This window comes from Spinacia oleracea, chromosome 4 (assembly GCF_020520425.1).
Source record: "Spinacia oleracea cultivar Varoflay chromosome 4, BTI_SOV_V1, whole genome shotgun sequence".
Lineage (NCBI taxonomy): Eukaryota > Viridiplantae > Streptophyta > Magnoliopsida > Caryophyllales > Amaranthaceae > Spinacia > Spinacia oleracea.
In genome coordinates this window covers 17152219-17177271 of record NC_079490.1, presented here as the reverse complement: position 1 = coordinate 17177271, position 25053 = coordinate 17152219, and the positions used below count along the sequence as shown (strand labels likewise).

The 25053-nt window shown below is 36.3% G+C and overlaps 2 protein-coding genes and 1 pseudogene across 2 annotated transcripts; all 3 read right to left on the bottom strand.

Moving 5' to 3' along the window:
• Positions 1-1753: 1753 nt before the first annotated feature.
• Positions 1754-3526, bottom strand: LOC110775117 (amino acid transporter AVT1I-like; annotated as a pseudogene).
• Positions 3527-4332: 806 nt separating this feature from the next.
• Positions 4333-8424, bottom strand: LOC110775122 (alpha-amylase-like). The gene is made up of 4 exons (XM_021979729.2): positions 8322-8424; positions 7754-7886; positions 5370-6178; positions 4333-4728 (listed from the first exon to the last, which is right to left on the bottom strand). The coding sequence occupies exons 1-4, from the start codon at positions 8409-8411 to the stop codon at positions 4474-4476; spliced, it is 1287 nt and encodes a 428-aa protein (XP_021835421.2). The 5' UTR covers positions 8412-8424; the 3' UTR covers positions 4333-4473.
• Positions 8425-20635: 12211 nt separating this feature from the next.
• LOC110775114 (probable protein phosphatase 2C 5) lies at positions 20636-24803 on the bottom strand. The gene is made up of 8 exons (XM_021979723.2): positions 24530-24803; positions 23783-24036; positions 23526-23697; positions 23203-23420; positions 22994-23101; positions 22784-22909; positions 22465-22694; positions 20636-21195 (listed from the first exon to the last, which is right to left on the bottom strand). The coding sequence occupies exons 2-8, from the start codon at positions 23990-23992 to the stop codon at positions 20976-20978; spliced, it is 1284 nt and encodes a 427-aa protein (XP_021835415.1). The 5' UTR covers positions 23993-24036; positions 24530-24803; the 3' UTR covers positions 20636-20975.
• Positions 24804-25053: the final 250 nt, after the last annotated feature.

Here is a 25053-nt window from a genome sequence, read left to right as displayed (position 1 = left end):
AGCTTATTCTAATTAAATTGTGAGTCAAGAGTCGAGTCAAGAGTCGAGTCTTGTATTCATGATTTGTTGTATTTATTAAATGGCTTTTGCATGTGGATTAGTACTTTAGCAAGTGATGCATGTTTATAATTTTCTTTCACTCTAGTCTTGTAAGTACTCAACTTTTGCTGACTACGTGCTTTGTGTCTTTTGGTCATGGCTTTTGCCTTAATGACCCTATGATGATCCATCATTGCACTTGCATTGTTGGGGAGTAGATTTATTTTAGCAGGTTGGTAGAACAAAGTACGGTCGAAATCATGTAGCTTGGGATGGTTGAGAGTTGCATTCTTTTGTGCTTTGGAAACTATTTTAATATTTTAAGTTCGTATTGCCTTCGTGGTTTGAATTATACTTTAATCATGTTTTGAGTTTTTGAATTTTCAACACTTTGGTTTTGGGCCGTTATGGTTCCAATTTGTAGGAGGCCTCAATTATTATTTATGTTGGTTTGAAAGTTAGTTATCATTAAATTCCGCTGCGTGATTCTGGTACTAGCCTTAACCGTTATCACGATGGCGGTAATACTTTAGTAATTCCTTTATTTTAAGTTGGAAAATAGTTTTATAAAAGCAAGGAATTATTAGGGTGTTACAAAGTGGTATACTAGAGCTTAGTTTCATTCCTTCTTTGTAGTAAGTAATACTACAAAGTGGTAATCGGAGACTAAAGCTGCTTTGTAATAATCTATACTACAAAGTGGTATTTGGGGAACTTTAGGATTTTTAAATATTATTTTCCTAAAGTCAAAACGTATTATTTTGAGTACTCAATATTTTAAGAGTCAAATACCAATTATTTTGAGTCGTTTGAAATAAGTTGAAAAGTTGGGATTATTATTTAATTTAATTAATTTTTCCGATTTTTTTTATTCGAAATTTTTGACTTAAATTCGAATTATATTTTCATTATTCGAATTTTATTTTTTCGGATTTCCTTTTATAATTAAATATCCGAATATATTTTTATTTTATTCGATTTTGTTTTTCTCTTTTCGGATTTTATTTTTTTATATAATTAAATATCCGAATTTATTTACTTTAATGTAATTGATAATTCTTATTAATTTTCGATTTTAATTATAATAATTTCAACTAGTTAGGAGTTATTTCTTAATTAATTTCGAAAATTATTATTACTTCCAAGTGAGGAATGGGTAGATTAAAAAGGGCATATTAGTTTAAGTATGAATTTTATGTGATAATGTGATTTATTAATTTCCATGTATATGTTTTGACCATGTTTTATCTTGCTTTATGTGATTATTTGCATCATATTTCATGTTGAGCATATACTTGTGCATTGAAATTGTCTGGCTCCACGAACTATTTATTGTATCCTTTTGGGTTGGAATTTCTTTGGGAACACGTTAGTAAGACTTTTTAGTTGTGAATTTTTCAGGATCTAAGATGCTACCTTCTAAGTTCTCAAGTCTAGGATGCCTAGAGAAACTGGATAACGAGACTCCTCATATGTATATATGTTCAGAAGATTGAGTTTGCATGCAACTACTTTGTTTCAACCAAGAATATGCCACATCTTAGGTATAGGGATATGATGGCTAGTATGGTTATTCATTGTTTGCCCCATAAGAACCCTTACATAGACCTTACGAACAAGTTCAGTGACATGCACTATAATGATGGTACCCCTAATTGGTACAAATATGGGACTGGAGATGGTAGATGGAAGTACGATACTGAGGTTCTCACTACTATCCTAGAGGTTGCTGAAAATAGTTTTGAGGATGGAAGATACTCTGCGGGTCTAGGTTTGGGCTATGGAGGAGAAGAAAGTGATGGTGAAGATGGGATGATACATGATGAGCAAGCTAATGATATTGAGGAAGATGATGATGAGGTAGTTGAAATTGAGAATCCTAACCCTGTAGTTCCCAAACCAACAATTGAAATATCTAGTGGATCCGACGCCGTAGCACATACCAATGCTCCGGTCAACGACATGAGATAACCGAAATATGGAAGAGTCAATGCTACGATGACTTGAGAAACGAGCAAGGCCACTCTAATTTCAACCTTAAACCACCTCCTCTCTTGATATTCACTCGAAAACCAACGTTCTGTCGAAGTAACAATTGGTTTCAATAACAGTGCATATGGACCGATCAATGTGGTATAGATTGCGATTTTTGAGCTTATTTTGTCTGTTGGAAGGTTTAAAGTTATTTGTGATTCGACACATGACCCGAACATCAAGTACCCGAAAACTGCCATGGCAACATAAACGAAGGTGGAGAATATGAAGCAGATGATATTACCTTGGAAAAGTGTTGTTTGTTCTGCATGCAAGTGTATAGTGTAGGAAAAATAGTGTGCGAACCAAAACATAACATATATAAGCTGACAGCAGTTGGGATTCCTTTCCGGGTAATGATAAAGGTCGCAAGTTGCGACAACATTTAGTTGTCGCAATCTCACGTGTCGGAGTTTAATTAGTTCATATAGACGCCACATAAGCTATGAGTCGTCATAATATTTTTACTATCAATGCAAAATTTTTACTGTGAAAGCATGTAAATAAGGTAATCGATATAAAGAAAGAAACAAATTAGAATATTAAGATTTCCTACCTTTATTTTAAACATGTATAATAGGATATATAAGTTAAATATTTTAGATTCCAATTTAAATCATGGCACATAAGCATGCCATGTCATCATTGTGACACGGCTTAAAGGTCGCATGTTGCGACCTTTATCATTTTCGTTCCTTTCCAGTTGAAACCGAAAAATCTTGACCTTTATGGAACCCGATACCGTCAAATATTCCGACCCATGCAACAGATGCAAGAATTAAAATAGAAGCGAAAATACCCATAGCAGACATGTATGCCAAAATGCTTATGTTATCCAACAAAGTAACAGGTAAAAGAATTAAAGCCACGATAATTTTGAAGGTTGATTGTCCGTCAATGGAGAATCCTAGTGGTTCAAGGGAGAAATTTGGGAATAAGTTGTGTAGATTATCACCTTCTATGATCAAGAACCCTGTAGTGATTATATAAAGGTCTGCGTATAGAATGATGGTTACGATTATTTTACCGATTTTGCCGAAAGCAAACTCTCCTATATGTCTGTAAGTTTTGATCATTGGATCTGCCTCCATGCATCGCTTCACCACCAAGCCAGTGTAGATAGCTGATGCGGATATGGTTAAAAGTAATGCTAAGCTCCACCAACCTCCCGCTGCTAATGCATAGGGCATTATCAAAACTCCATTCCATGTGATCAATAGGGCGCACAAATATATACGAAGTATATATATATATATATATATATATATATATGTATATATACTTCGTACATGAAATTTATAGAAGTCCATACAAAATTGTCACGTTTATTATAATAAGTAACTATGTGGATTATGATTACATACGGGAAGACTTTTCAATGGTTACAATAAAATGGTAGCTACCATAATTGTATTAAATCTCAACCGTCTAACTCAAATTTAATCTTATCCATTTATTTATTTGACCATAATATTTCAAGAAAATGTAAAAGAATTTTTTTTTAAAAAAAAGTTTTATAATTATGAAAAAACCTGCTGCACAGTCCGTTCTTCGATCATCGAAGCACAATCGCCAGACATAAAAACCACCAACAATCATCAGCTTTGTGATTAAACCATTCGGATAAATATTTGTTTTCCTGCTCTAAAACCTACAGAGTATCCCCTAATTACTTTTGCACAAGAGCTGAAATTATTTTTTGAGTTTTATATTTTTATTGTTCTTCTGTCTAATGTGTTTTTATTTTATGCAATTTTGTTAAACATGATATATATATATATATATATATATATATATATATATATATATATATATATATATATATATATATATATATATATATATATATATATATATATATATATATATATATATATATATATATATATATATATATATATATATATATTGTGCGTACGATTATTTATATATATATAATCGTACGCACAAATTAATACTTGTAAAAAAAATGACATAGATGAATGTTTATCTCGTATCTCGTAGATGGAGAGAGGAAAGGAAAAGAAAATAAATTATTTTTCATTTTAACCTATATTTTTATTAATGAATTCTTTTACAAAAAAAAAATCATTTTAATTAAATATCAAGTCAACAGAAAATAAATGGTGTAGATTTGACATATCTATATGAATGGTCAAGATTAAACAATTATAGTGCTACAAAATTAATGTAGCCATTGTAAAATCATCCTTACGATTAGATGTCAAATAAATTTAAACTCCTTAGAAAATCATTAAGTTATTCAACCAAGACAATTTAATTGTATAATTGGGAGGTATGTATGCCATTTATTTTTATTATGGTTTAATTATTATTAAGACTATGTTACAATTTTCATGAAATTGTTCTGCATCATGCATGCATGCATGTTATCTGATCCTAACCTTGCTTCTCCCAAACACAATAATCTTTTCCACTAGTAGCAACTTTAAAGTTTGAGGGAATAAGATTTCCAACATCATATCTTGTACCTATCTTAACCATTATCTTCCCATCGATCATTGCAACATACAAGTCTGCATCCGAAGCCATTATATTCACACTACTTGATTCACTTATCGCGTTCCTTTGCCTGATCAAACTCAGTTTAACTATTTCTTCCTTTAGTCCCCATTCAAGAAAATGGTCATAGAACTGCAAATCAAAACATCAAAAAGATTAGATAGGGTATAACTTATGGTACACCCGAATGTATAATAGGCGGTCAAAGGACCAACTCAACCAAAAACGTAAGTTGATGGTTGAAGCCCCAAGTATAAAATTTTATACTCTATCACGCTCCCTCACATGAAAGCCCTTTTGAGTTTGAAGTGTGGTTGTTGCATAATCCTCCTCATACCCACCGCTAAATATTCCACTTTGAAAGGAGGGTGGATGAGATTTGAACTCGCGACTTTGCGTCACGTTGCTCTGATACCATGTCAAAGGACCAACTCAACCAAAAGTTTAAACTGATGGTTGAAACTCCAAGATTAGTTTTATACTCTATCACGTCCCCTCACATAAAAGCCCTTTTGGGCTTGAAGTGTGGTTGCATCATGAGTCTCCTCATACCTAACGCTAAATATTCCACTTTAAAATGAGGGGTTGATGAGATTTGAACTCGTGACATTTGTGTCATGCTAGCTCTGATACCATGTGAAGGACCAACTCAGCCAAAAACTTAAAATGATGGTTGAAGCTCAAAGATTAGTTTTATTCTCTATCATAGACATATTGGAGTATGTATGGGAAATTTTTTTAAGAGTGTACATAGTAAAAACTAAAGTACTTACTATGGATGGAATTCCTGGGTGTGTCAAGATATAAGCATATCCTAGCATAACTTTATCAGCAGGGAAAGGCCATAAGTTTTGTGTTGATCCAGTATCATGATTATCAACAAAAGTAACTGCATTCTTCGGCATAATTCCAATCATCCCACTAGGCCTACCACTAGAATCCTTCATCCTCCACCATTCCCCTTCCACAGCAGCTTGAAGGACACCTTTGGTAGTAAAATCAAAAGCAGCAACAACACCACCACCTGCATTTTGTACCCACCCTGCAAGTTCATTTCTCGGGCCGTCTTGGTTATAATCAGGCTTACCATCCGAGTCATAGTTTATTGAATCCCATAACTCTCCAACTACAAAATCTGGGATAGTCTTTTCCACATACATTTTAGTAAAGTTAGGAGCATACCCTTTGACAAAATCAAACCTCCAACCATCAAAACCGATTTCTGACTTAAGCCAATTCATCCAATCAATTAACTCATTTTGTACTCGTGGGTTAAGATGGTCAATATCAGGGGCTGCACCATAACCATCCCCTGTGTCTAGATTCCCACTACCGTCGGAAAATTGAGTGTCGTCTCTACAAATAGCCCATGGGCCCCAATCTAGACGATCATCTGCAGTTCCACCTTCGAAAATACAGTATATTCCTCTTCCGTCTTTTTTATCTGCACATCTATGGTTTATGACTATATCAGCTACACATTTGATTCCTTTTTGGTGGAAGGCTCTTATCAAGCTCTTTAAATCTGCCTCATTTCCGTACTTAGATGCATCAAGGTCATATAACCTTCCTGGTAAATATCCTGAAAATCAAAGTAAATTGTTTAGTCATCGACTTTCATCAGTTAAGTGTACATTGATCATGTTGAGTTTTTTTTTTAGTTTAACATGCTATATGGAGCTCAATCCAATTCGACGTTTTGCGTAGACAATGAGGGGGCCGACGTTTGGTTGGGGGTCTTCGGGAAGGGAAAGGGAATCAACACCTCTCATTCTCGTTGTTGTTGTTGTTGTTGTTTGTTTGTCCATTTCAATCATTCCCTTTACCCCTCTCATTCCCTAATTTCCCTCTATCATGATTCCCCCCCCACCACCCACCAAGGATATCAACCTTACCCCCATAATCCTCTTCAACTCATCTTCCTTGACCAACATTGACCAATATACACCACATCACCACCCAACTCCAACACCACAACTTCCACCCTAGCATCCACCACCACCTGCAACCACCCCGAAACCAACCACCACCTGCAACAGCCCCAAAATAAACCACCACCACCCAAAAAAGACCCCCAAAACCAACCACCACCACCCGCACTCATAGTAGAGGTACGACGACAGGAGGAGGGAGAAGGAGAGCGAAGGAGTGAAACGGCTGCGGCGAGAGGAGGGAGAATAAGAGGAAGGAGAGATAAGAAAAGGAACGGCGGAGGCGAAAGGAGGGAGAAGGAGAGAAAAGGAGAGGAATGGCAGAGGCGGCGGGAGGAGGGAGAAGCAGGAACGGCGGCGGCCGGGAGGTGGGAGAAGGGGAGGAAGGAGAGGAAGAGGGAGAAGTGAAGGAAATAGAAATACCACACAAACAACCTACCAAATGAAAGTGATTTTCTTTCCTTCCCCCCTCTTTCTCTTCGTCGATTCCATTCCCTTTACCCCGTTCGAACCAAACGCCCCCTAACGTTTTTCAGTGGGCTTAGTCTTTACTACCTCCCTTTTAAAAAAGATAAAAATGTAAAATGTAGGTGGGTGTAAAAAAATGAATAAAGTAAGATAAAATGATTGAAAAATTGTAAATGTTGCGAGGTAAAACAGATAAGATAGTAAATTTCAAGGTTCTAAATAGAATAAAGCACAATATAAAGAACATTATAAAACGGACTAAAACGGAAAGTGTAAAGATCATTTTGAAACGGATGTAGTATTAGATAGTACGTCATTTGTTTTTTATATAATTGTACGTAGGCGGATCATTATTATTGATTCAAGATTTTGGGGTTGATTTAACTAAGTGTACCTTACGTGATATATCAAGAGAAAGTAGGTAATTAAATATTCCGTAGCACGTAATTAGATGCATATGGTAAAGCCAAACATGTAATTTTGAGTTAACGTTCATAATTCGGGAAAATGTATAAGGTAGTTAATAACAACTTTTTTATAAGGTAGTTTTCGCAAAAACACGATATTATAAGATAGTGTTTGACAAATTTGCCTTTACGTTATTCACAAAATCTCTTTTGCTTTTTTTTTCCGTGTGATTTATGCAAGAAATTATATTATCATGTAGCTAGGTTAAAGATGTGTATTAATAAGCGTGTTAATTAAAAAAAGCAAAATATTACTAAATTTGGTGTTAAAAAACATAACTAACGGTATACCTTGAGGAGACACTGAGTGAGATGGTGGAGGAAGCCAAACATGTGTAGTCCCTGCTCTTGCCAAATCATCAATTGAGTTTTTGAGTGAATTGTACAAGCCTCCTGGTTTATTGCATGATTCCCAATTGAAACCCTAATTACACAGACAAGTAACAAATTTGTTTATTTTTCTTTTTTAACATAGGTAACAACATTATTAGAGACACGCACACAATTGTACGTATTGTGAAAAAATGTTAGAAAAAAATACTGTAAAATTTAATCCTTAAACTATAGTGTGTCCACGGAAAAGTAAGTGTTTTGGAAACTAAAAATAAGTCATGAAAGAGATAAATTCCCGTTATATCTTTCTGTAACGGCCTTGTAAAGATTGTTACCAAGTACGTAATAGTATTTCATTCCCCGAAAATTGTTGCTTAAAATTGTTTTATGTTTTGTAGTAAGAGAACTCTCTGAAGTATATATCTCCGAATAGATGCAATAACAAATTTAGCATTTGTTAGTTACAATAACAATATAGCTAGTACTACGGAATACGAAGTAGGTATTGTGGAACACTAGTAATTACCTGAAACAATAAGGTAGGAGCAACGAAGTTGAAGAGGAGAGAGAATGAGAAAAGGAGGCAACAAAGAGTAATAGCATTGAAACTCTTCATTGTTACTAATGTATTTTTCTTATCACCAAAAAGATACTTGAAATAGAGAAAAATGAAAAGAGGTATATATAGGAAAAATGCATGGGAAATTATAAAAAATATATAATAATAGTAATACCTAGATGGATATATTGAGAATATCTTATTTGATTGACATGGTCAGAATCCTATCCAATTTCACCACTTGGAATAACGTACAAATTGGTTGAGAATATCTTATTTGATTTATTTTTTGATATAAAATTATAGTTGGATCCCATCGTTCTTGATATAAAATTATGGTTTAATCTCACAACAAAACACACAATATTCTATCATATAGGATATATAATTACGTTATCCTCAATATTCTTCATTAGTGTTCTACATTCACAAATTTGATCATCCATTACTTATTCATATTGCAATACACGAGTAGTCGAGTACATAATCGGCCATACATATTTTGATTTTAACTAGCTTTAACCCGTGTACGTGATGTACCGGTTTCTTAACTTATAATTTTGGTAAATTACATACATAGTATATGAAATGATAAGGAAATTTTAAAACAGAACAAAATGATGGATTTGGAATGTGATCAAAATTATTAAAATATGAATGTGAAACAAATAAATTTAATTGTATGAGAAAAAAGACATTAAAGATAATAAGAGGAATTGAAAGGATAGATAAAAAGGAACATAAAATGAAAGATAAATTTTACAAAAAATAATAATAAATAAAATAAATTACGCCGTAATTAATTAATGTGACACATGTGGCATAATTGTATTCAAAACTTTTGTTTTAAAATATTAACTAGTTTTTGGGTTCGGGCTATGTCCCGAGTCATTACTTGGATAACTTTAACTTTACATTTTTGTCAAAAAAAAAACCATAATTAACTCATACAGTCATACTCTAATTAAGTTATTGATTTTATCATCACTTATTATATTTCATTTGCAAAAAATAACATGTAGCATGACATAGCCAAGTGGATTGTTCATTTACATTTGAATTAAGTGGTAGTGGGTTCGAATATTGTATAAACTATACATGTATTTCTAATTTAATTTTGGGATATACGTTGATGGTATATATGAAATGACATGTGCCGAATTGGAGGAGAAGAACGCTAGATGGCATGGTAAACTTTCTTACAAACACCTTTTAATATTTTAGTAAGTATAGATGTAGATACCCTTGAATAATGTAGAATGTTATACTTCTATCTGATGTAACGTTAATATTTACAATCCGACGGTGAATGTTATCACGTTCTACGGTGAATAGAATAACTCGAACCCTAATACTTCGTAGAATAGCAATAACAATGAGATATTGATTAGTGGTTAAGACTGAAATTTTATGTACAGTACATCACCTATTGAATTCCCTCTCCGACCATTTATAATTTGTATTTCTCTTATCATTTATTTGGAAAGTAAACAAATAGGAAGGGATAGAATAACAATAAGTCCCATGATGTAATGATTCTGAAAATTTTATGAATAATAGGATCCAATTATACAAAGCTTCTAAATAACTTTGAAAAAGTTAGTGCTCTTGCTCATACACAATTTGGAATAATCCAAAAGTTACGAAGTTTCAAATGGTAAGAGTTTCATCACAAAACCATGTGACATTAGGTAGATTAGTCTTCTAATGTTATATTTAATATGATCAAACTTTACTCATTTCTTCGATACGAGACAATTAATCTCATCTCACATTTCGATTTTGCTTAACAGAATTGCTTCATATTCATGTTGATGGAAAACAAAATACTTGTCCACAAACCATGGATGAAAAGATAGTAGTCTTTATTTGACCCACACACAAAGCTAACTGCAATTAATTTAGGGCTGTGAAATATAAAAGTAGGTTCATCACCCGTTTTTCTTCTTAAATTATGCAAAATTAGTTCATTCCTCCCAATAGGATTTTTTGATTCTCCTAGAATTTCTAAACCGTTAATTACTTCTTGCTGCTTGCTAGTCTATCTTAGGGTTGAATTGACAATAACGGCTAACATCCAACTAAAAGGCACTTTTAACCGTATGTCAATAAGAATAAGGTGATGAGAACAGAGTTTAAAATGTGAAAAAGGCTTCATGATAAACCCGTCCAAACAAAAATTTCACTTGTACTACGTACGCTCTATATATATACTCCATTTGTCCCTTACCAATTGTCTCGGAGTCATTTTCGGAACATATCTTTAGGTTTCTCCGTACCATAATATAATGATAAATAAAAAAATCTACTTGCTCTCTCTCTATATATATCTCTTCACGAGTCCCTTACCAACCTATGTGCAAGTTACACCTAATTTACCAACATCACGAGTCTACTTTTCCAACAAATGTGAATTTTGACTATGGACCAATCTTTCAAGAATAGAGGGAACCGTATGTAAGTATGTACATATGGTAGTGACTGGTGATAGGGATAAGCAAAAAGTTAGAGTATCCTAAATTGGAACCGGAACCTGTTAGGAATCTGTGATTCTGGAACCGGAACCTGTTGTGCAGGTTCCGGGTAATAAAACTGGGAACATGTTGCAACATGTTTCGGTTCCGGATCTCAATTTTTCGGAACGGGTACCCTGTTGGGTACCCTATAGTCATGTACACACCAATTCTAATATAAAATACCTAAAATAAGAGATCATACCATATAAAAATATTCATATTCCCAAAATACAATAATCCAAGCTAATTTTTAAAAAATAAAAATATAGAAGCACAATTTAAGCCCAAACACTGAAACAATAAAAGCCCAAACCATAAAATAGCTTTTTTTTTCAATAAATGTACAATAATTTTATTTAAAATTTAAAATGACAGGGTACCCTAAATCGGAACCTGTTCCAACAGGTTCTGTTTCCGGTTCTCATTTTCAGGAAACTGCAGTAACCTGTTGCAACATGTTCCGATTTCGATTCCTGAAATTTCGACTGGGTACCCTGTTGTACTCACCCCTAACTGGTGAGTATTCCTGGAGTCCTAGCTAGATCGCCAGAGACTTTGGCGGCCAAGGACAATTGTAATAATGTAATTTGTTGTTGGCTAATTTTGGGCCTTATCTTATTGGGTCTTCTGAGAAATTCAAACATAGACCCAAAATGCAAAATATTTGGAGTTTTGTTTAGAAAGTATCTTTTAAAGTCAAAAGAAATGTGATAAATGACCTTTTTAAAAAAAAGTTGTGAGATGAGACCTAAAATCGATTTTTTATTGTGAATTGGGACCTGCACCCATTTTCTGGTGGTTGACTCAATTTTTCCGACTTTGACCGGCGCGTGCAGATCACTTGCCTAATAAAAAATACAATTACTTTTTCTTTTAGATTCCCTCCAATTTCCCCCTTAAACTAACTAATAAACCCTTATGAAAAAACCGATCTTGCACTAAACGAGAAAGGTGCTGGTGCTGCTGACCAGTGACCAAGTCTTTAATTTGCTTTCCCGTAAGTGTCTCATTCTTTAACAAAGAATTAGCCATGGAATGGAGCTCCTTGTTATCATGTTATGAGTTGTAATAGTGGTTTTGGCATTGTTATATGCTTGCTCGAGTAAAAACCTAATCTCTTGCTCGATAAGAAGCCGAGTTTCAGTGCTCGTACTCCGGCATTTGTTTTCGCGAGATACTTGATTGATGTTGCTCAGGAAGTTGAGTAGCCATTCCAAGCGAGACACCACGGGGACAATTAACCGTCCACGAATTGATGAACTTTGACAAGCAAAATGAAGCGCATACATAATAGAGCAACGAGGGGAGTTTTTTTTTTTGGTTAATTAGTTACTTAAAGGGGGAAATTGGAGGGAAATCTAAAAGAAAAAAAAATATTATTTTTTTATTAGGCTCATGACCTGCACATGTGGTCTACGCTGCAAAAATTAAGTCAACCACTGGAAAATGTGTGCAGGTCTCAATTCACAATAATAATAACTTTTTTTTTAAAGTTCTTTTATCACAATTTTTTCATTTTAAATTCTAACAAAAAAAATTCTTAAAAAAAAAAGCAAAAGATTGCTTTATAGTCAAAATTCCTTTATTTAGAATTGCATGTAAATGTGTATATGAGTTCGTAGAAGGGCCCGTGAGAAAAGAGATAGAGAGAACAAGTGAAATTTTTTATCAGGACACGTTTAAAGGAATATCATAAAATAAATATGAAGCAATTTTTTTTAGACGGAGGGAGTAATGTGTTTAATTATGATTTTTTTTGACTCCTCATTTAAAGAGAATATTATTTCACCAAATTTATCTCTCCATATTGAAAATTGATCAGAATAATCGATTTTCAAAGGCAAAAGTTAGTTAAAACAGTTTAATAAAATTATTTTTAAAAACTGAACAAGCATTATCGTAAAAACAACCCAAATTCTTATATGAGACTGTCCTCACCATCAACTGATGGTGAGACCAGTTCACACTTGCGAATTTAGGTATGTTATTTCTATAGTTTAGACATGTTACTTTTTTTTTATAATTTTAAAGGAGGTACTTTTTTTAGTTTAGGTATGTTACTTCTATAGTTTATATATGTTACTTTTTTTTATACGGGGTAGTTTTAGGGGAGATACCTTCTTAGTTTAGGTATGTTACTTCTATAGTTTAGACATGTTACTTTTTTTTATATAATTTTAGAGGAAGTACTTTTTTTAGTTTAGGTATGTTACTTCCACAGTTTATACATGTTACTTTTTTTATACGGAGTAGTTTTAGGGAAGATACCTTCTTAGTTTAGGTATGTATCTATAATTTAGACATGTTACTTTTTTTTTTATAATAATTTTAGAGGAGGTATTTTTTTAGTTTATGTATGTTACTTCTATAGTTTAGACATGTTACTTTTTTTTTTAACATATAATTTTAGATGAGGTACTTTTCTAGTTTAGGTATGTTACTTTTATAGTTTAGACATGTTACTTTTTTTTTTATACGGAATAGTTTTAGGGGAGGTACATTTTTAGTTTAGATATGTTACTTCTATAGTTTAGACATGTTACTTTTTTTTTTTATATAAATTTTAGAGGAGGTACTTTTTTAGTTTAGGTATGTTACTTCTATAGTTTAGATTTGTTTTTTTTTTAATATAGTTTTAGGGGAGGTACGCTATTGGTTTCGCGCTCGTCACACCATCAAGTTGATGGTGTGACTGGTCTCACAGGAGACGCGTTGTCAAAACAAATGATTTGTATTTTGGGTGTACCAAAGGGCTAGTTAAAGTAATGACATACACGAGATTCAATTTCGAATCTCGATGAATATTATATTGCTCTTAAGAATTTACAGAGTACTGAACAAGCTGCTTGTTTACATCAACAAAATAAAAACACAAGTATATATAAGCTGTGTTTGATTAGAAAATAATCAAACCATTCTCTGTGTTTAATGCCTTTTATGTAGATTTTATGGAAACTAATACAACATTGCAGGGAAAAGGAGCAGGAAACTTTTTGTAGAGAAGTCCAGCTTGGAGACCACCAGCACCTGGGGTTCTTAAACTGAATATTGGTGGGAGTTGGCAGGCCAAAGATGTAGCTGGAGGGGGTGGAGTGTTTAGAAGTGAAACTGGAAATTGGTACATAGGTTCCGTCAGCAAATATGATGCAGTCACTCCACTAGCTGCAGAACTGTATACCCTTAGAGAAGGGCTTCAAATGGCAGTGGATTATGACATGAAGGAGCCGGAGGTGGAAACTAATGCAGAAATTATGGTGAAGCTCCTTGGCTCTATGGATGACCAATATCACCATGAGAAGGCTCCAGTACTTTTGGCTCTATGGATTACCAGTATCACCATGAGAAGGCTCCAGTACTTAGGGATGTGGCTTGCTTAATGACAAGGTTCACTTCTATCAAGATCACCCATCTTTCCCGTATGTATAACAAGTTGGCACACTCCATGGCACATTATGCGATCACAATGACAGTGGGGCACAAAATGTTTCTCAACCCTCCCCCCATTTACAGATCTAGTTTTTATAACAAGCAATAAAGGGATGAAGGGAGATGGGGGAGTCGTCAAAAGCACAAGACACAAATGCAACAGTCATATATTTGGAGGCACCACCACCAATTGAAACATCAGCAATGGTAACTCAGGAGATCCTTTTTGGAACAATCCCAACGAAGGTCACTACCAGGATTGTTAATGTGGCGCAGGGTGGAGGAGGACCACCAGGGGAAGGATCTAGTACAGGGGAGTAGTTGGTTAGAGTTCTTACCTCTCCTGGGTTGGATGCTAGTTACGGATTGGAATGTAATGATCAAGGGAGGGGTAGTCTTTTAGGTCTGTAGTAGGGACACTGTAGGTGTTTATAGTTTGTTTTATGCGGGCTACAAGTTCTTGGTATATTGCCCGCTTATCTTTTGTAAAATTCCAACGCTAATATACTAGTAATATAATCTCTTTGTTTGTGCGTAAAAAAAAGGTATATATGAGCTAGATTAGAAGGTTCAACTTTTCTCTGGTTCTTGCTGATAGTACAGGGTGGTTGCTGCTGGATTGCTCTTTTTCAGGAGCTCTTCCAAGATTGGACCTTTGCGAATTTCTTTTTATGTTCGCTCTCAAAGTTTGATTTTTCATTCCGCTTGTATAAGGACTCTCTTTGCTTTGAACTTTTTTGGGTTTTTATTTTGTCAACTCAGACTTTAAACTCTGCTACGGACTTGCCTAAGGACTTCAATCCTTATCGGAACCGGATTTTAAAATCCGCCTTGTTTTTGTTTAATATTGTGAACCAGAGCCAAAGCTCTGCTATTGAATTGCCTAAGGATTCTACTCCTTATCGGAACCGGATTTCTAAATCCGCCTTGTATCTTTTCTTTCTTTATTCCTTTGTGCTTCAGGAACAACACTTCACACCTATTAGTACACATTATGTCAAAAACTGTATGTCAACGAACAATTTTCTCATTTCCAAATTATTATGAAAATTTGTGCATGGAATATCCGAGGTGGTAAACGTGATCACGCCATAGCAGAACTAATGAACCTAAAATATCAAGAAAAACCGGACTTATGTTTTGTGATTGAAACACTAACAAATAATATCAACAGCCAAACTATAACTAAAGCGACTCGATTCCAGAAACATCTCATTATCAACCCTGTCAATCATTGTGGGGGTATTTGGGCGCTTTGGAATGAAGATAACATCAAGGTTTTGAATACAACTTTAACACCCAGATGTGCACATTTAACAATTCTATATAAACCAACTCACACCACTCTCCTCGTATCAGGTATCTATTGCCCAACAAAAGAGGAGGAAAAATCGCTCTTTTGGGATGATCTCTCCTCCTTCTATGCAAACACCACTCTCCCATGGCTCCTTATTGGGGACTTTAATGAACTCCTCTCCCCAATTGATAAACTGGGGGGGGAACCCCATTCACTCACATCAATGTAAACGCCTCCCGACCTTTCTGTCTAACCACCAAGCTGTCGATGTTCCTTGTGTACAAACGGCGTACTCCTGGAAATCTAATCAAGACTCCTCCCTCCTTGAACGTATTGATCGCGCCATTGTTGATTCACATTTTTACAACCTTTTTCCTAAGAGCACCGTTAAGTATGGTATTTTTTTGGTATCTGATCACGCTCCTGTCATATTTGACTCAAACTCTGAATACATCCATTCTAATCGCCTTTTCCGCTTTAACAACATGTGGACGCTTGATCAAGACTCTCATGACATTGTTAAAAAAGAATGGAGAGTCCGACAGGAAGGCTCTCGTTTTTACAGGATCCGATCTAAACTTTATAATATTAAGCTTCGCCTTCGGGATTGGGCAAAAACAAAATATGGGAATCATATTACTAAGTTACAAAAAAATAGCGACAAAATCACGGAATTGCAAACAAAATTAATAATTCAACCTTTCAATAATATCCTTCAGGATCACCTCCTTCGAATGATTAAACAACGAGAAAAATTACTTGCTTTCGGTCAATCCACCTGGAAGAGTTTTAGTAAAAAAAAATGGCTTACCCAAGGTGATCGAAACACCCGTTTCTTTCACCAAAAAATCAAATCCCAGTCGGCCAGGAACACGATCTATCGTCTACAAAACGATTTAGGACAATGGGAATCCGATCCCACCACGGTCCAAGATTGTCTTCTTAAATCCTTCAAACATCGGTTCGTATCCACTTCAGATCCTAATAGACAACTTGATCTCTCCTTTCTGCCACATTGGATTTCTCAGGAACAACAAAACGATCTCATCCAACCCTACTCTGATGATGAAATTAAAGAAGCTTTCTTCTCAATGGATCCGCTCAAATCTCCGGGATCGGATGGGTTTGGTCCGCAGTTTTTTAAAGCTTACTGGCCAATAATTGCTCCAGAAGTTACTACTGCAATCAAGGGCTTTTTCTACCATGCCAAACTCCCCAAAGCCCTGAATCACACCATAATTGCTCTTATTCCCAAAAACGATAACCCAGAAAATCCCAATCATTTTCGACCCATCAGCCTATGTAATACCATCTATAAAGCAATATCGAAATTATTAGTCAACCGACTAAGACCTATTCTCCAACATCACATAAGCCCCTATCAGAATGCCTTTACGGCCGAACGTTCTATCCACGATAATTTACTGATAGCACAAGAAATTTTAAATACCTTCCAAAAATCCACTTCAAAGGTTGGATGGTGTGCGCTTAAACTCGATATGGAAAAAGCTTATGATAGAATCGAATGGGACTTCCTTTGGGCCGCCCTTTACGCCCTTGGATTCCCGGACAAGTGGATTACCTGGATTAAAGCTTGTGTTACAACAGTCTCTTACTCTCTTAAAATCAACGGCTCTACAACGCATCACTTCTTACCTTCGAGAGGTATCCGCCAAGGAGACCCTCTATCCCCGTATCTCTTTCTTATCTGTATGGAAGTTTTCATTTTTATGCTTTCCCAAAGTAGCACACTTCCGAACTCAGGAATTGGAATCCGTATTGCCCCTCTCACTCCGAAAATTCCCTGCCTCCTGTTTGCTGACGACAGTCTTCTGTTTGTTAAAGCTACTTCATCAGCTACAAATCATTTAAAATCTGTGATAACTTCCTTCTGCAACTTATCAGGTCAACTAGTCAATTTTCATAAATCGGCGATCATCTTCTCAAAAAAAATAGAACATTCCCGTAGAGATTTACTTGCTGGGAATTTCTCTATGACTAAATCTGCCTCACTCGGAAGATATCTAGGTGCCCACTTCTCTTCATTTAAACCTTCCAAATCAGACTATAATGCGATAATCCAGAAAAATATCTCTCGGATCAACCATTGGCATGCAAATTTCCTTTCTAAAGCAGGTAGGTCTACCCTCATTCAAAGTAATCTCGAAGCACTACCGGCTTACGTCTGCTCCTCCTTCTTATTACCTCAAAAAACATGCTCGAATTTAGACTCTATCCATCGTAACTTCTTCTGGAAACAATCCGATTCCTCTAACCATACCCCGCTTATCTCATGGAACAAGATTTGTCAACCTAAAAGTCTAGGGGGTCTAGGGCTCAGGAAAACAAGACCTCTTAACCAAGCCTTCCTTGCGAAGCTTGGCTGGAAAATCTTAATGAACGAAGAAAACCTCTGGGTCTCATTAATTAGGAAAAAATATCTCTCCAACTCAACCTTTTTTGAATATACTCCTAAACCAAAAGACTCCTCTATCTGGCGTCATATCCTTTGCCAAAGAGAGATTCTGCGCAAAGGTATTCGTTGGAAACTCGGGAACGGCAAATCTATTAATTTCTGGCTTGACAACTGGGTTATCCAGAATAATCTCCTTAGTCACTTAAAATTGAATATCAATACAGTTAATTCGAATCTACGTGTTGCTGATTTCATCCTCCCTAACCACGAATGGGATAGTGATAAATTAAAATCTATAGTTCCTCCCGCCTTAGCTATGAAAATTAAGGGATTACCTATTCCAACTAGAGACCTTGAGGATTCTCCAATTTGGGGAGCTACTTCGACGGGAGAGTTTTCCGTCAAATCCGCGACTTGGATAGCTCATGGGTTACCTTTCTCTTCCCATACTTGGAACTATAACTGGATCTGGAGCTTAGACGTCCCACCTAAAATTGCTATTTTTATATGGCAAATTTTCCATAATAGCATTCCTGTACGAAGTACACTCCAGAAACGTAATATCCTGCCTTTTGATGTTTGTCCACTTTGTGATACTTATGCTGAAACTATGAATCATCTTTTCATTCAATGCCCTTCCTCTAAACTCTTGTGGGATCTCCAATTAACTAAACACTGGCTGGATTATTTTATCACCTCCCACGACCTTCTTGAAAATCTAACCCTTCTCAGGAAGTACCCCTCTGCTTTATGTAAGTTCACCTTCCTAATTTGGTCCCTTTGGAAGGAAAGAAACGATTATACCTTCAACAATGCGTCCTTCAACCCATTCCGGGTTTTCTACAAGGCAAACTCTGCTTACCATGAATGGCAATCTCGTCTCCAACTTGACTATCACCAGCTTACGGGCACCCCTATCACTACCCTCAATTCCACCCCTCCACCTCTCCCTTCCCCTCCAATCATGGTTCGCTGGTACCCCCCTCCACTCGGCACCTTCAAACTCAACTTCGACGGCTCCAGTAAATCTTCTTCAGCAGCAGCAGGAATCATCATCCGTAATAATGAAGGAATTTCAATTTCAGCATGTACTTTTAATCTTGGTCAAACTCAAGCCTTCATGGCTGAAGCCATCGCTCTCCACAAAGGTCTACAAGAAGCTAGGCGTCTTCAGATCGATAATCTCCTTATCGAAGGTGATAATCTTCTTATCATTAATGCAGTTAAAGGGGTGTGGTCTACTCCTTGGAAGATCAGTAACATTATTTCTGATATCAAACATCTCCTCACCCTCTTTACCACGTGGGATATCAAGCACATTTTCAGAGAAGCAAATTCGGCTGCAGATTGGATAGCGAATGTCGGTCACCTAATTGTTGGAAATATGTATATAGATCCTACTAATAGCCAGAGATTAGCTACTATCTTGTGTAATGATTACTCAGGAGTGACTCTCGTGCGGAGAGGCTCCTAAGTATATTCTCCTTACCTTTCAAAAAAAAAAAAAAAAAAAAAAATATTAAGGCGCAATATATATACTTTATTATTGATGGATTAATTTTATTGCACGTATATTCCAATTTTATAATTAGCTCCAAGAAATTTATTTTATTGTACATATCGTCTGGAAGTCTAGCGTCAAGGGTAGATTCATGCAAAAGCATGCATCTGATTAAGAATAAGTTTATTGTCCTCAACTTGAAAACCTAGCCAATTACTAACGCAATAACGCTTAGTCCCAGACTCTCAGTGTGGCATGGTTGATCATGTTGATTAAAATATGTTGTGAAAGAAAAATGGTTTAGATTTCACCTCTTCTCATCGGTTCCGTACTTCTTACTTAATGCATCCCAACATTCGACATATGAATATGATATAACAACATGCTCTTACACGTCTTATCATCCGTAGCAAAGTTGGAATCGAAATCAAGCAAATCAGATTCATCAATAAATTTCAAATAAGCAACATCAGTTTGTAATTAAAATCGCATCCTAACAGCCCAACGTTTATAGTTCTTGCCATCAAGCGACTCTATTTAGACATGTCAGGAATCAGAAATTTCAAAGCATAATAATCGTCGTCTTTTAGATTGTTGCGATAAAAATAAAATTAGAAAAAAAAAAAAAAAAAACTTATCGTGTACGTAGTACAAGGCAATTAATGGCTTCCGCATAGAGGAAGCGCAGCAGAAGCGACAGACATATCAACATAGCCCAGAAACCAAACCGATGAAACCCAGCAAACCACCCTTGAGAAAACGATCAACCAACACCCCAGCTAAAGGAATCGAACGCCAAACCCCAAAAAATAGCCACCACGAAAGGAGGGTGAAACCAGGTCGGAAGATCTTCGAGAGCACCAATCGGCCAAGAGAAAGCAAAGAAAACGAACGCAAACAAGAAAAATCGAAAGAAAGCAGATCTCTCGCCCATGCACTTGGCAAGACGATTGAGTAATTTAACACTTCGTCAACAGACACAAAACAAATAATGCTCCATTACTCAGAATGCTCACAGGAGTCTTTTGACATTTAACCATGTCACTCTGCATTCTTTAAACATTAAATTAAGAGGTCAAGAAAAAAATGGACATTGTTTTAATACAGTAATCTGTAACATCTAGCTAAAGACAAAACAAGTTACCATTAAACAAATCGCTATCGTTTACCAATTTAATTACATATAAAAACCTGTTAGCAACCGATCTAAAAGCATACTAGATCACATAACAGTCCGAGTCTCTTTGTCAGTAAGTCCAATAGCCGAGCATAAATTTATAACCGACACGAGCTGTTAAAAAAAACCTCTGGGGAAAAATCAACTACCGAGCTTTCTTCCATTCTCTATCTCACTTCTTAGACACATCTACAATACTACAACACACGGGAGATGAAAAATATGCTCACGTTTCCCAGAAAGAAAAAATGAATATATAGACAATTGATTATATCACCAGATAAATTGTTAGATCGAAAATGTGGGCTTGATTGGCCTCTTTCCTTCCATTGCATCTTTCTTTCTTCGGCAGTTGGCACAAAGAAAGGGCCCCTCCCAGGGCTTTGACGAAGGGGAAAAGAATGTCCCGGAGTTAAGAGATAGACCTTCATTTGCTGGATGATCCACCTGACAGATTGCACATCTGAACAGGCCAGAATCAGGGTTCATGGGAAAATCCTTCCCAAGCCTGTAAAATTCAGTGATAGTTTTAGAAAACAAAATCATTATTTTTGCATCAATTATCAATATAATTCGTATGTTTGAAGAACAAGCTTCATGATTAAAAAGTTGAACAAAGTGAACCAGCTAAACTGCTGTCTGATGCACTACACTTTCAAGTATTCAACCAAGGATAATCACCAAAACAGACGTCCGACAAAGGTCATGCCACTGGCTGAACCTGTGCTTTTTTCTAAGTGATAGATGGACCCAAGATCTACTTGTTTTCCCTATTTTATTTATTTAATCAAGAGACATTCACAATTAAGAATGCAGGTAATCCTTACTTTAATACCATGATTCCCATCCCACGACGAATTAAACAACAATGATTTATATAACCTAGGCAAACCACTAAGTTTTGTCTTCACATGCAAAAATGGGATTTATTAGGTTTTCACAACACCTAACATTTTGACAAAAATGTAGAATCATTTACCCCTAATTAATAGGGCAGGTGGTAGGTCATTTTTCTCTACAAAAGCAAATTCAAAATCACAAGGTAACATTATGCACAACTGATGTCTGGTCATGTCAAACAGAGAAGAAAACTAAGAGATTCTGTCGCAAGAGCTGATCCAAAGTAAATTCCACGCCTTCTGCCTACGAATAGGATAAGCTGGATAGCACTAACAGGTAAGTTCATCTTTTAGACCTGTCTGGAACCCCAGAGTCAATCGAAAACACTTCAGTTGGCTAATAGTGCAATCTCCTTCTATCTCTGGGTTACAAAAACTGAAAAGGCAGTAACTTGCGATATCCATGCGCAAAGCAAATGAAACTAGAATTACATGATTGGAACCACCAAGATTCAAGCATAATTGAAAATCAATAAATGCATCTTCAATCTTGTTAGATAGAATTAATATGAGCACCACAGAGTAACGTTAATCCTAAGCGAGTTGTTTACAGCCAGCCCTTCAACAGACAAAAGCATAACTGCATAACACGCAATGAACGCAGTACTAAGAATTCTTCTGAAACTAATGTGCCGCAAAAACAGTGTTCCTCTTCAAGTCTACAGCACCCTACAGAATTTTTATTATAAACATATCGATAGTTTCGACAAAATAACAAAGGCAAACTCTTCTGAGTTGGAATACAGACAACCCCCCCGCCTCCCCCCCCCCCCCTCCCCCCCCCCCGGTTGTGTCGTTGAAATGGCTCCAGAAAGGTATTCAAATCGGTAGGGAAAATGGACATTCAGAAAACAGAGGAAGAAGTGTGAGAGATATACCTTTCTGCGAGCATAGCAGAACCTTCTTCAAACAACTCCTCCACAGCTCCTACAGCAGAAAGCTTCGATGATTTGCTTGCTAAATTATGAGATTTCTTTCCGAACAACAGTCCACTCAATCCATGGTGCTTCTTTTGTGTCATTGGAGGCAGGACAGGGTGTACAGAGGGAATAATGTCAACAACAACGCAGGTTGTATCATCCTTAAGACCCCTTGACCTTAAAGCTTCCTGTACAGGGTCCAATGAAAGTTAAGTTAGAATTATGTCATCAGTAGTTCACTGCGTTGATGGACCAAAAAACAATGGAAGTAATCAACCTTAACAACAAGCTTTGCGGCAAGATCAGCTGGAAGGCCTCGACAAGCTTTTGCAGCAGCCTCAGACGATAATGCATCCCAGATACCATCAGAAGCAATAATAAGTCTTCCTCCAGCATCAGAGAGCTGAAATCACATTAATTTAATTAATCTCAGAAGAAGATTTTAATTAACAACATCATAAGGACATGGGACACACTAAAGACTCACTTTCACTTGTTTAACATGCGGTACAGGGACAATAAATTCTCCCACATCTGTATCACCAATAGACCTAGAAAGGCATAATCCTCCTGGCCAACAGCGGAGTGGACCAACCTAAAAATCCCACATAATATCACCGTCAGTGGTATATATAGCATATTATAGTTGGCAACATCCAGTAAAGGGTCACAAAAAAAAGCAGCCAGAAGTTAGACCTCATTTCCCCCAAAAACATTGAGTCTTCCAACTTCACCCCCACTAGCTGTCACACGTGCCCTCTCTTCTTCGTTTTCCTCCAAGCGATGATCCACAGTCAAATCAGAAACAACACCGCCTTGTGTGTCCAGTACACATCTAGAATCCCCAACACATGCAGCAGTCACAGTCCACCCATCTATCACAACAAGAGTAACTGTCGTCCCTGAACTTTCACCTGAGAATTGTACAAGAAAGGGAAAATGCCAACACAAAAGGATGAGCAGACCATTCTTTCACTGCATCAACTAAAGAACCAACCAAAAATTCGTTATAAAAAAACCTTTTTGCTGGAACTCAATATCTGTTTTTACAAACCCAGCAACCAGGGCCCGAGGAAGTGCCAGAAGCCACTCTTCCCTACTAGAGCTCTCGGGGACTGCACTTAGAATATTGTTCAACAAGTGCTCCTTGGCGAATACAGCAGCTGATATTCCATTGTGACCATCAAATATCTAACCAGAAATCCAAAGTTCAGTATCTCAAGCCATATCAACTGCAAGTAACTAGTAATAGAACAAGTAATGAGCAGAAGATTACCGCAAATACTGAAAAAGACGTAGAAGGATTCCCAGGAGTTCTGTGGCAGTCAGGGTTTATTAGAAAATAATCTTCCCCTTTCTTGGCTAACGCAGCTTGTCCATACCTAATTATCGGTTTCTCAACATTCTCAGACCTAAGTTCACGACCGATCAGTGTCCCAAGCGGAACAAGAGGGGGTGTCACTGTAGATACTTCAGTCTGGCTCATTTTAGTCTAAGTTTCAACATCTGTCAGCTCTCCCTTTTATAACCCTGATGAATATAACACAACAATGCACATTTCAATTACACATATTACTATCTAAGCTTCATTTCCTAACTTCGATTTAATCGACACAATTTAGTCCAATAAACAAAACAACAATTACAGAAAAACTGGCCAAGATTTAACCTAAAATCGAAAAATCACGACTGGTATTTGCAGTATTCTACTAAAAACAACAATTTGCATTACAAATTAAAATTAAAATGTTCACTACTAAATGATGAGTAACACAGTGAAGAATGCAATCAACAATTAACACGAACCCTAATGCTTGTAAAATTGAAATTAATAACACAGGCAAAATGTTAAATCCCTAAAATCTAACAAAAAATCGGAAAAAACAAAAGCAATTCCTCCAATTTATCAACCGAAAATACAAAAAAAGAAATCTCAAATACAAGAGCATAGCAACAAAAAAACACGGCAATTAATCAGCAAAAGAAAAACTCCAAAATTGGGAGAAAAAGACGAACAACTTACAGATCGAAGAGAGAGAAGTAAGTAGCATTGGCAGAAGTAAGATTTGAGATTTTGAGGAGAGAGAGAGGGGTAGGAAGGAGAAAGGCGTACAGGTTAGAGGAAGTGCGGCATTGGCAGGGAAAGAGAGAAAGGGGGGAGATATGAAGGTTTGCTCTGCTGTGATTTGATTGGGAAATGTAGAGAGAGAAAGTGTGTGAGGGGAGGGGAAGGGAGGTTGGGTTGGGTTGGGGTTGGAGAAGACGCGGGTGTTGGGAGAGAGGATATTGAGGGAGGTGGGGTGATGTGGGCCAAAAGTCAATTGATTTTTATGTCCTAAGATGAGTTGTAATCAGCTAACTGTTTTATTTTAACTGTAATACGCTCAGCTCCGCCGCTCCGGCTGTACTCCGTAATCTGCTACGAAGTTTTTCTTCTATCAAATCGTCTGACAAGTGAGGGGCGAGAACGGCACTGATTAAACAAAAACGTCATGTAAAATAACGCTCTCATTTACTACTTGAAATGGTCGAGTCTTTAATTCATCT